The following is a 13,628-nucleotide window of genomic DNA, read 5'->3' on the forward strand; positions in this document are numbered from 1 at the left end:
TAAAGTCGCTTTGTTGTGGTTATTGTCGGTGACAGTTACAAACATATATTATTTACTATTAAATTTGTGATTGTGAAATTTTCTATTGAATAAACTGTTTTAAGTTTCAAATTTTGCTAAAGGTAAATTTAAATATTTAGGGGTTTGTTGGCAACTTGAAATTTGATAATTAACAGCTTCCAATAATAACGTAAACGAAACTAAATCTTTTCCATAAACTATCGTATATTCTATAGCGACAGTTATTTAAATAATATTTGTTTTAGTTCTATTCTAAATTTAATTAAAATTTAAAGCATAGTAAATGTATGAATATGTCTCGTGCTACACAAAACTATACAATCCTAAGAAAACAGTTAGATGATTTAGGATACACAGAACCTTTACCAAGGGATGGCATTCGATTAGTTGATAGGTTGCTTAACGATATTATAAAAGCTAGAGATAAGATATGCTACTACAAAACGTTATCAAACTGTATTGAGAATGAGAGAGAAGCTTTGCTGAAAGGAACTCAGCCTTCTTTATCTGATAACGCTAAATTAAAATTTGAAATAGATGATCTCAAGGATGAATTAATTGAAGTTAGACAAGACGCACAGAACACAAATGCAAAGTTAAGAGCTAAATTGAAGCATCTTAATTATCTGAATGATGAACTTGAAAGCAAATCTAAATTACAGCAGAATACAATACAACAGCTAGAACTTGAACTAGCGACCCAAAATACAGAAGTTTTAAAACTAAAAGAGCAAAATACTAAAAAAAATTTGGGGAGATTTAATAAATTCAATCCTAGTGATGCAGAAAAATCACCAAAAATTAAACATAATTCAAATCCAGAAATTATGAAACTAAAGAACAAATGTGAAGAACTAGATAAAGATGTTAAGAATTTATTAGATAATCAACAACAACAAATTGATTTACTTGATTCTTACAAGAACTTAATACAAAAAAAGGATGAAGAAATTAGAAAATTATCAAACTTTCAAGAAAATTATAGATTATTTTGTTCGCGGAAAAATAACAGTGGTCATAATGATAATGTCTTACATGATCATGTTAAAAATAAATATGAAAAGCAGTTACATGAAGCAATAATTAAACAGAATGAATTTTTAATTCAAATCTAAAACTTGTTGAGAGAAATAAGCAGTTGGAAAACGAATTGCAAGATATTGATAAAGTTGCTCTGAATGTTGAAAGGCAATGCAACAAATCACTAGAAAATAAAAAACTGTCATACAGTCTATGCGGCATGATCTTAAAGCCAGCTTGCGAAAAAATAATGCCTTACAAGAAGAAATTTTAACTCTGAAAAGAAAGCATAATGATTTATTAGATGAATTGAAAGTTTATAAAACTAAGAAACTATTTTCATCTCAATATGTGCAAACGGAAAATGCATATACAGATCATGTTAGAAGTTCTATGTTACAAGACGACAATAATTATAAGAAAACTACGAGTTTACTATTTAACACTGAGCCTGAGTTGAATCATACATCATTTGCACCTTCTACGGCAAGATCTCATGATAAGGTTTTTTATAGTCATGAGAATAACAATGAACATGATAAATACAAGTTTTGTAAAGATAAGAATTTTACCATGAATGCCTGCAGTTTTCCACATGAAGTATTCCATTGTTCTTCAGCAGATCCAAGACATACTGAACATACATTTGCTTCTTGGCAAAAGAGTTATGATAAATATTTGCATAAATATGTAATTAAATCCTCATTTTGCAAAAATAATTGTATATGTAACAAATGTTTTCATTCCATAAATAATTTGATATGTTGTTTGGACAAAAAAATTGACATTCTGCAAAGTGAGCTGCTTCAAAATCAAACAGAAAAGAATAATTTGAAAAAGAAACTTGATCTAACTATGGAAATGAAAGCCTGTGAACAAAATAAGCTTCAGCAAAAATCTATTGAAAATCAACAAAAACTTGATAGACTTGAATTTGAACAAAGAGAATTATTGATGATGAAAGACCATCAAAATTCCGCAATGAATAATTTACAAGAACATTGCCTTGAACTGGAAAATCGATTAAGTTTGCAAGAGAAAGAAATTAGTAATAATAAAATATCATACAATCAGCTTAAGGTAATTCTTGATCAAACTGAGAGAACATTGACCATAATTCAAGAGCAGCTACAAGAGAAGGAACAGCTGTTGGCTAAATCTAAAAGTAATAATCATGACTTAGAACTAGAAAATAAAAAATTGACAGAGAGTAATAGAAATCTGAAGTTTGATCTTACAAATTTGAAAATGATTTTGGAATCTACGAGTAAAGAAAAAATTCTACATTTGAATGAATTAGATGAAAAGTGTGAACAGATGAGTAAAATTAAAGAGCAAACACTACTCCTTGATTCTGAGCGACAACAATTGAAAAATTCTATAAAGGATTTGAAGGTGAAACTGGATAATGCTTTGCAGTCAAGGGACTCGCTTAAAGCATTGCTGACAAAGTCTAATATAGAAGCAGAAAAATGTTCCGAGGATATAGAAAAATTAAGCTCTGAATGTAAGAACTACACTGTGGAAAATCGTCGTTTATTAGATGAACTTACTTCTGTCAAAAGCGAGTATAGACAAACTGTTCATGCTTTAGAGTCTTCTAAGAAAGAAACTATAGAATTACAGCAACAACTTCAACAATATGTGGCACGTGTTCGACACGCTGAAGATATAATTGCTATGAAAGAAACTGAGCGTTCAGAGTTGCTGGAACAATTTAGAAATTTATCTCAAGAAGCTTTATTACTTGAAACAAATAATCATACATTAGAAATAAATTTGGCTGATACTCAAAAGCAACTGCACGCAAAAAAAGGCTTAGCCAATAATTTACAAGCCCATGTTAATGTTAATCAAAAAGGCATAGATGAAACTCATTTGGAAATATCAAGTAATCATGCTTGTTTGTCTACTTTGTCAGGCGGGGATAATTGTAAGCAGTCTACTCAAAAAACTGAAGAAGATTTTACTTTATTACTTCAGAAATATGATGTTTTACAAAAGAAAAAAAATGAGCTACAGCATGAGAATACAATTTTGCAATGTGATAATAAACAAATCAAACTTGAAATGGAAGAATTGAAGACGGAGTTAGATAAAGAAATTTCTGCGAAGGAAGGTCTGCAAGGGTTACTAGAGTCTTGTAGGCGGGAGGCTGTAGACTATCATCTCAAAGTGTTGGAACTAACTAATGAATTAAGTGAACTGCGTAATACTGTCCAAATACTAATGTCAAAACTGGAACATGAGAGAGAGCTTTCACAACGATATCAAGCCCAATCACATGAATATGGTCTTCAGTTACATGAAGTTAGAGAACAAATTGCTAGTCGACATAATCGTTCAAATGATGATACTGATTTCTACACAACCATTTAAATTATTTTTTCATTATTGGCATTTTAACATCAGAAAAATGTGCTTCTATCATAACTTATTGAATTATTTTAAAAAAATCAGGATTAATATAAATTGATACATAAAAATGTGATATGGTGTGTAAAATTTTACTTGTTATTATCCATATTATTTTTATATGAAATATTTTACAGTGATTATAATTACTGTTGTCATTGAATGTATATATTAAAAATTAATAAATTTAAATTTTGTCTAATCAAATTCCTATTTATTGATATAATACTTATGTCGAAGCGGCACATTTGATTATTTGCAATAAATATGCTGTATACTGTAATAATAATTGCACTAAATACACTGTAACTTAAATGTAATATTGCATAATTTTAATTATTGCATGAACATTACCATGATTTCATACACTCGTATTATGAACACTCATAAAATACTTTTATTATATAAAAATTTGCGCTAGAATTTAATTTTATTCAAATTAATTCATATCTAATTATTTGTATTTTTGTTACAGTAAAATGCTCTCTCTTTATGCCAATTCATTGCAGTCAAAGTTAATCAAGTTTTCTTTTACTCATTTGCGATCGGTATGTATTACATTTCAATGTGTTTAGTTGCATCTGAGGATAATTTGTAATTTGATTTTGACTGAATTTTTTTTTAAAGAAGAAATATAGTGAATTTGTAATTCAACAGTTATAATAATAAAATTAGGACTGATGCATCATACGTCAATATTAAATCAGCGGTGGTTAAGCTGCATGTAATGTGTATATTTAAATAAATAAATAAATATATATATATATATATATATATGTTAAAGAAGTTAGTTTTGATGTTGAGAAATATGAGTAAGTTCTTCAAGGGCATACATCAAATAAAAGGCAAAGATTTAGAAGTTAATCTTTAATTTTTCCAAACGTTTCGACATAGTATTTTATGTCATCATCAGTGGATCTACAGAATGAATATTGAAAAATTAATATAAACTAGGAAAAAATGACAGAAATTGGAAAAAGAACTATAGATATAAGTAATATAATTATAACAATAACAATTATACTTAATAGATAGATAAACAAGAGAAATGAAAAGTAAAAAGAAATATATACGAACATACAAAAGCGTAATATATATACATAAATATACACACAAACAAACATGTATATATGATATACATGTACAAACACGTACACATATACATATATACATACGAATAATACGTATATATAAACATATACATACGGACATGTACATATGTATATATACATACATACACATACATATATACATACATACACATATATATATATATATATATATATATATATATATACATATACATACATATGCAATACAGACACATACACATATATAGACAATGAAGCAAACTTACATAAATATGGTCTTACATCAGTAGCTAGCGCAAGGAACATAATTTTGCACTATCATATATACACTAACTTGTTTTTTATATTATTTTGTTGAACAGAGCATAGCAAAATATTTGTGAAATATATAATATATTTTGCACAGAGAACATAGTTTATGTGACCGAGCCCGAGGCTGTAATAAAATGTGTTTAAAAATTATTTGAAGAGACCGTTTGAGGGAATAGTTCGCGGGTTTTTTACAATCAGTGTTTCGAAGTATGGGTGAGAGGCTAAGAATCAAAGTTCGGGATCGGACCGCGTAAGGGTAGGTTTACAGGTTCGGAATTACGCAGGATAAGAGGAAACAAATTTGGAAATATTATTAAGTATCACCTGATAATTTTCACAGAGTAAGGAGGCATCATGGCGTTTATTAACGCAAGATTTGGAAATGCTGATTAGGCAAGATTCAGCAAATCTTCTCTGAATAATGTTCCGTTCGTGATAAAGTATACTAGCGTTATAAAAGTCAAAAGAATGTTTAAAATTTTTTATATGTTCTGTTATCATGGTTTGATTTTGTCGTGGGTTTTTAGAGTTATTATCATGTTGTTTTAGTCGTTTTATTAAATTTTGTCCAGTTTCACCTATGTAAATGGAATCACAATCATTGCATTTTAATTTATAAACAATATTTGATGTGCGTTCCAAACTAGTGGGTGATTTGAGGTTGGAAAAAAGGGAGCTAAGGGTTAAGTCTATGTTACAAATTAATCTTAAGTCGACCTTGTGGAACAGTTTTTTCCAAATGGGAAAGAGTTCTTTAATAAACGGGAGACAAACATTACCAATAAAGTTATTGTCTTTGGAGATTTTGGTGGAAGAAGAAGAGGTATTATTGTTATTATTGAGAAATTTGAGTCTATTGTACGTGACAGAGTTTATGAGATTAGGAGGATAAGAGTTATTAATAAGTGTTGTGTGGATTAACGATAAATTAGCAGACCAAAATTGTTTGTCCGAGAGAAGTATGGCGTGGTCAACTAAATTAATTATAGTACCTATTTTCATGCTAGATGGGTGATAGGAATGAAAATTTAAATACCTGCCCGACCAAGTAGGTTTTTGGTACCAATTTGTGATGATACGGTTATCTAAGGTTTTTATAATTTTGACGTCAAGAAAGCTGATGGAATTGTTCTGTTCTTTTTCGAAAGTGAATGAGAGATGTTCATTGAAAGAGTTGAAATTGTGGAGTAAAAGTTCAAAGTTTTTAACTGGCACACAAGTAAAAATGTCATCTACGTACCTGTAATAGAATTAAAGATCTAATTTGCAAGAATTAAACACTTTGGTCTCTAAATATTGTAAAGATAACTCAGCGAGTGCTGGAGATATAGAAGAACCCATAGATGTGCAAAAAAAAAATATTGAAAAATTAATATAAACTAGGAAAAAATGACAGAAATTGGAAAAAGAACCTACATCCGTATAACCCCAAACTTTACGGACTACCCAAAATACATAAACCTAACGTACCTTTCAGACCAATCGTTGCTGATTCAAAAAATTCTCCAAATTTCTCAACACCATACTTTCTTCAGTCACTGTTAAGTCCCCCTTTTTTGTAAAAAACTCCTTTGAATTGGTTAATAAACTCCGTGATATTGTACTTCCTGATAATTCTTTACTAGTGAGTCTAGACGTGGTATCCCTCTTCACTAACGTTCCCCTACAATTAATTTTAGACGCTATCACAGCTAGATGGGACGAAATTTCATGTCATACAACTATTTCATTACACTGGTTTCTTGAGTCAATAAAATTTATAATTTCCAACACATATTTTGAATTCAACGACCGTTTCTATTACCAAATTTTTGGCACACCTATGGGTTCTTCTATATCTCCAGCACTCGCTGAGTTATCTTTGCAATATTTGCGGTGTAGAATGGCAATGGGACCTCTCACACTATTCTTCCCTGAATCGAGTTGGAGTTTAACTCAGCTCACGGACCTGCCCTAGGGCAGCACTACCCATTAATTAATACGTATATATAATATAAATTATTACATTGTGCTTGTAGTAACATTTAATATTCCTCGTAAATTCTGAATTGTTGAAATTTTGATTTTGATTTAACCGTTTCCATTTGTATGTCTCTGCTCTCGGTCACCACAGCATTCATACAACATACAGTATATATATATATATATATATATATATATATATATATATATATATAATTATGTTATATATATATATTATATAACATAAATAAGTTTTATAAAACATAACTTTTAACATAACAAAACATATTATAGGTAAGTGTATTGATGTATATGGATTAAGATATAACTAAAATCAACAAAACAATTGCTAAATCTTGTTTATACATTCAAACTTGCCTGTTATGTATTCCTGCTGCAAAATCGACAGAAATATCAAATTCGAGTAGTACGATACCCATCTCCAAATTTAATTCGAGGGCAAAGGGTTAATGTTAAGTTTTTACGTCAAGTATTATTATTTACAAAAAATATTTTAACTTTTATAATAATGTCACATAGTAACAATGTCTGTAATTGTTTATAAAGGGAAATGAACATTTGTTATCATATATAAAAGAGTCATAATTGTAGCTGTAACATTTATCATACTTACATACATTTACCTATACTTAACTTTAATAATGTGATGATCATCGAACTTTGAATGTTTATTGTTAACTTCAGATTTTTCACAGGTAACTACTCAAGAAAAGTTATGTAAAATTGCAATAGCTCAAGGTGAACTTGTAGGAAAACAAATAATTCTGCCGTCCAAAAAAACTTATTATAGCTACCAAGGCATACCATATGCTAAACCTCCAGTTGGAAAATTAAGATTTAAGGTGGGATGAAGAGTAAGCAAAATGTTGTCTTAAATTTTATTATATCCTACCAAACCATGATCAATAGCATGAATAAACATAAACATAATACAATCACATCAACGCGCGGTCTTGAACCTCTTCAATTCGTTATTTTCAAATGCTAATGATTTTTTTTTTAATTTTCCGAAGGAACCTATATTTTTGCCAAAAAAATTAATTTATTGATTTTATGTTTTTTATGGCTTAAGTCATTCATCAAGGATATGGGCCAATAGTTTTTTTTCAAATTGCAGAATAAAGTCTGATGATGGAATACATCTAGCTCTGAAACGTCGAGATTAAACAACTAGAAAGCTTACTGTTTTTTTTAATTATTTTTGGGATTTATTGTTCGGAAAGAAACATAACACTATCCTTGTTAATTCGTAATTAACAAGGACTTGTATTATTTATAATAATAAAAAGTAAACTAATGAAGGAAGACTTGATTAATTCGATGCCGTTGATTATTTTGAACCGTTACACACACACACACACACACACACATATATATATATATATATATATATATATATATATATATGATTAAAATCTTGGAAGGCGTAACATCAAGTAAAAAATATAAATAATTATTTGGAAGTTGGAATTTGGAAAAATAAAGATGTTTTAAAAAATCTTTACCTTAAGGTAACGTTTCGACGTAAAATTCTACGTCATTGTCAGTGGTTTTGAAATTCTTAGATTATCACTTACACATATTAATACATCTTGTAAAAAATTAGTAATTGGAAACAAGCACCAAATGTCAGTAATTTCTTTTTTTATAAAGATTAAAAAATAAAATAATAATTAACAAATAGAATATTATACATAAGCACTCGTGTTCCGAGGCAGGCTAGACAAGAATTTCAAAACCACTGACGATGACGTAGAATTTTACGTCGAAACGTATGGAAAAATAAAAATGTTTTAAAAAATATTTATCTTATTTATATTTTTTACTTGATGTTACGCCCTCCAAGAAATTAATCATACATTTCAACATCAAATCTAAACACTTTCAACATATATATATATATATATATATATACGAGTATATATATATATATATATATATATATATATATATATATTTATAGAATTTTGTGATATGAGTGAAGAAACAGGATGGATATTATTATAATGTAAGCAAAGGAGTGCGCGATCGCATACTAAAATCGACAAATGTAAAAACAGATTAATTTATTGAAAAGAAAGAAATGAAAAAGACTTATTTAAACGGAGCATGGCAGAATCAATGTTAATAGTTCGGACTAACAATAGCGTAAATCTGAGAACCGACACAAATATTTGTGTCGGTTAAAATATATATTTTACACGACTCTTATTATATAAACATCATTAATAATTTATAATTTATTTTTCTAATTTATCTTATTCTCTTCAATAAATTAATCTGTTTTCACCATAGATAAGTAAAGGTTTTCACATTTATCGATTTTAGTATGCGATCGCGCATTCCATTTGTTTACATTATAATAATACCCATCCTATTTCTTCATCTCGATATTTAAGGTTTGTTTAAAATATCTTATATATAAAAATGGATCGCAAAATGTGTTGGTAAGCGCATAACTCAACAACGCCTGGACCAATTTGACCAATTCTTTTTTTAAAATGTTTGTTGATGTTCAAGGATGGTTCTTACGGTGAGAAAAAATCGAATAATTGTCGGAAAAACCCTAAAATCGGCTTCTCGATATTATTTCATTTGTTTTACTTTCGGCAGGCGACAAAATTGGTATGGCTTTTAAAGGATTTGACTTCAAGTCATATAAGATAAAAAAATCAATGTCAATGTCCATTTTCCCCATTTTCTATTATACGCTAATCAAACAAAAAACATCGTTTATCACAAAGCACTACAATGAAAATATAACTGTTTTTTATTGTTAATCATTACCATTATGATTTACATGATTAAAATTGCTTACTTTTGAATGCATATAGTGATTTATTTAATTATTTTTAATTCACACCGAATTATTACCAGGGTGACGGTTCTGTTCAGGATAATTTTTTGCAAAGAATTTAAAAAAGGTAGGAACAAAACACTGCCACATTACAATTTTTTTTTGACGGGGCGAAGTCTGTCGGGTCAGCTAGTTTAACATGTTTTAGTACTGTGTCAATCTTTGCAGTGATAGTTGATGTTTTTTGTATTATCAAAAATTAAATATAATTTAAATAAAATATTAAAGAATGTGTAGTATATAATTAACTGTTTTTGAAATAACACTGAGGTTGAGGCATACCATGGTCACACTTTAAAGTGTGTGTTAAAAATTTGAGTGTTGTATTGTTCATATTTAACATATATATATATATATATATATATATATATAATATGTATTTATATTATATTATATTATGTATTTATATTATATTATATTATGTATTTTTTTATTGATATTTAGCCACCCCAACCAGCGGAATCTTGGTCAGGAGTTCGAGATGCTACAAAAGAAGGTAATGTCTGTCCCCAGAAGGATCCAATTTCGGGTGAGCTAGTAGGCGACGAGGACTGTTTATTTATTAATGTTTACACCCCGGCATGCAACAGCGATGACTTATTGCCGGTAATGGTTTATATTCACGGCGGAGCATATGCTATGGGTTCTGGGAATACCGACCTGTACGGGCCAGATTATTTAGTACAAGAGAATGTCATTGTCGTAACTTTTAATTATAGGCTGGCTGCATTAGGTTTTTTAACATTGGATACACCAGATGTACCAGGCAATGCGGGCCTTAGAGATCAAATAGAAGCTTTAAAATGGATCCAAAGAAATATCAAGCGGTTTGGCGGTGATCCAAACAATGTTACACTTTTTGGTGAAAGCGCTGGTGCTGCGTGTGCACATTTTTTACATTTATCTCCAATGGGAAAAGGGCTATTTAAAAGATTAATATTGCAAAGTGGCAATGCGCTTATGGAATGGTCGTGCAATAGGCTCGGTATTAAACGTGCACACATGACAGGTCAATTTTTCGGATGCAATTCAAACAATCCAGTAGAATTATTGGATTTCTTGCAAACAATTCCTACTTTTGATTTAGTTTTGGCTTATCTTCAATTGAATACACCTGATGAAAGACGAAGAGGATTACCTATACCTTTTGCACCGACCGTTGAAAAGCACTTCACTGAAATTGAAAATATGCTTCCCGCATATCCCCTAGATATATTAAAATCCGGAAATTATGATAAAATACCCATTATGTTCGGATATAATAATTGCGAAGGAATGGCATTTTTAAAAGTTGCAAAAAAGAAACTAGATGAAACCAATGATGATTTTGAAAGAATGATTCCCAAATTTTTAAAAGTAGAGCAGCACTCACATGTAGCCCAGAATGTAGCACAAGAAATTAAATATTTCTATTTTGGAAACCAACCTGTCAGCAAAGAAACTTTACCACAATTACTTGATTTATTAACAGATTATAATTTTGCAATAGGCACTCATCAAATGGCGCATTTATTTCAGCAATTAGATATTGGGCCAGCTTATTTTTATAAATTTTCGCATGATGGCTGCCTCAATCTTTTCAAACAATTTTTTGGTGATACGAAAATTCCAGGAGCTTGTCATGGTGATGATATGTTTTATATATTCAAATCTAAGTTTATAAATGAGAAACCCATACAAAATTCAGTAGACGAATGCGTTCAACAAGCAATGGTGAAAATGTGGACTAATTTTGCAAAATTGGGGTGATATAAATATTTTAATTATATATATATATATATATATATATATATATATATATGCAGTGGTGTTGTCGAGCCGGCAAATCATTTTTGGGCCGGCAAAAAAAAATTTAAAAATCGCTGCATACAGAAAAAGATTTAATAAGTAAATTTTATAAATTATAATTCAACTAGTTTTTATTAGATGTTCCTATTATTGTAATAAACATACATATATGCGCACAAAATCGGTTTTGTAATCATTTTTGTTTCCTTCCTTTTCGAACAGAACCGGAAAAAAACATGAGAACCGGTTTTTGAACCGGTTTTTAAATTTTAGCGTTCCGGCAAAAAAAATATTAGCACAACACCACTGTATATATGTAACGTAAATTGATATACGAGCAACTAATGATTAATTTTAACGTTTTTAGTGAACCTACACCTGTTTTGGAAGAAAATGATGGTGTGAAATGGGATCCGATCACAAGGTCATCTTTGAAATATATGGACATAAATAATGGTTTCAAACTGAGTATTGACCCAGATATAGAACGAATCAAATTTTGGAAAAATCTTTATGCAAAATATAATGGTGATTTTACAAATGCACATCCTCTATTTAACATGTAATGTTAATTTTTATTGTAAATAAATTCTTGTATCGTATAATATTTATTGTACTTATATTTTAATGAAGGACTTAAGGGGGTATTCTACTGTAGAATTTTGAATAAATCGAAAAAAAAAATTTTTCATATTTTCAAAGTTTAGTTATTCAAAAATATGTTATTAAAAGGATTTTTCAAAATTACTATTATTTCCTGAGTTATATCCGTTTTAGTGACGTGGCCTCGGTTCGGGTCAGACCGAGTCTCAAAACTTTGAACGCGTTTTTCTCGGAACTACTTTTTTCGAGCTGGCGGTAAGGATATCTCGAGTTCTAATGAACCGATTTACTTCAAATTTGAAGAGGATCTTCTCTATACATTGCTTTATCGCATGGACCTCTCCCAACACTATAACTTTTTATTTAGTATTTTTAAAAAATTCGGAATTGTTAAAAAAAAACATGAAAAAAAAATTTTTTTTTTCAAACTGCCGCCATTCAAACAAAAAAAATTTTTTTGACTTATCCAAGGTTCATACGATAGCGACATCTATAATAATTAAGAATCCATCTTTTTTTTATGTTTCGGATCACCAGGAGGGTTGGAATCGTGCACGCCAGTACACCCTCTTTTTTTTTGAATTTCCACTTTGACTGCTCATAACTTTGTGAATTCTAATTTTTTTTCTTTAATAATTTTTTTATGTAATAATAAAATATCAATCAACAAATAATAAAAAAATTGATAGTAAAAAAATGATTTGTTTCCTTTATACAGCGCTTCAAAAACAGGGCAAAATTCATGCTTCTACAGTAGAATACCCCCTTAATAATATTGTTTAATTACTATACAAAATCGGTTCAAAATAAGCGATCGTTTTGTCATCTCACGGATATCATTCACTAGGTCGTTCACGCTAGTCAAAGTTAAAATATTAAAAAGATATAATAATGTATATGATAATCGGCACGAGAAATTATGCTTAACGTGTCTATAATTCAAATTTTAGTCACTAATTAGACTATAATCATAGCTATTTTTGTTTTTTTGAAAAAACTTTTTATTTTTGTATATTTATGAATATTCATAATTATAAATGTACAAATATATATATATATATATATATATATATATATATATATATATATATATTAGGGCGGGTCGATTCAAAGGTCACTTAGGCGCATATGATTTTTGGATACTAGGGATCAAAATAAGATACTTTGCTGAAGAAAGCATACCTCTGAAATGAATTCTTATGTCCCGTGCGTTGACCCCGTGGGGGTCGGTCATACATTTGGACGCAATTCGGGCACTCTAAATGAGTCAAAATGAAATTGTTTCAAATTTCATAACTTTTATTTTTGGGTCATTGCACGGGGCATCAGAATTCATTTTAGAGGTATAGTTTCTTCAGCAAGTATCTTATTTTGATCCCTAGTATATATATATATATATATATATATATATATATGTGTGTGTGTGTGTGTGTGTGTGTGTGTGTGTTGAAGGTGTTTAAATTTGATGATGATTATTTTTTCGGAGGACGTAACATCAAGTTAGAGATTTAACTATAACAAGACAGACTACATAAATC

The 13,628-nt window shown here is 29.3% G+C and overlaps 2 protein-coding genes across 2 annotated transcripts; both read left to right on the top strand.

Annotated features, from left to right (window-relative positions):
- Nucleotides 1-258: 258 nt before the first annotated feature.
- Nucleotides 259-3,447, top strand: LOC113378510 (centrosomal protein of 135 kDa-like). The gene is given in 3 exon segments (XM_026619049.1): nucleotides 259-1,128; nucleotides 1,131-1,257; nucleotides 1,260-3,447. Coding segments are annotated over 3 exon segments (3,108 nt in total). The 5' UTR covers nucleotides 259-308; the 3' UTR covers nucleotides 3,421-3,447.
- Nucleotides 3,448-5,598: 2,151 nt separating this feature from the next.
- On the top strand, nucleotides 5,599-12,053 carry LOC113375136 (esterase E4-like). The gene is made up of 4 exons (XM_026615085.1): nucleotides 5,599-5,682; nucleotides 7,538-7,684; nucleotides 10,144-11,444; nucleotides 11,855-12,053. The coding sequence occupies exons 1-4, from the start codon at nucleotides 5,599-5,601 to the stop codon at nucleotides 12,051-12,053; spliced, it is 1,731 nt and encodes a 576-aa protein (XP_026470870.1).
- The last annotated feature ends 1,575 nt before the right edge of the window (nucleotides 12,054-13,628 follow it).

The sequence above is a fragment of the Ctenocephalides felis genome, unplaced genomic scaffold, assembly GCF_003426905.1.
Source record: "Ctenocephalides felis isolate EL2017-DRISC unplaced genomic scaffold, ASM342690v1 CF-g0.4_SCAFFOLD_01886, whole genome shotgun sequence".
NCBI lineage: Eukaryota > Metazoa > Arthropoda > Insecta > Siphonaptera > Pulicidae > Ctenocephalides > Ctenocephalides felis.

What these genes read in the sequence shown, in the direction of transcription:
- LOC113375136 (XM_026615085.1), top strand. Translation starts at nt 5,599, where the DNA reads ATGGGAAAGAGTTCTTTAATAAACGGGAGACAAACATTACCAATAAAG. An exon ending in TTTTGGTGGAAGAAGAAGAG is followed by an intron (nt 5,683 to 7,537) that starts GTATTATTGTTA and finishes GATTTTTCACAG; the next exon opens with GTAACTACTCAAGAAAAGTT. An exon ending in TTGGAAAATTAAGATTTAAG is followed by an intron (nt 7,685 to 10,143) that starts GTGGGATGAAGA and finishes ATTGATATTTAG; the next exon opens with CCACCCCAACCAGCGGAATC.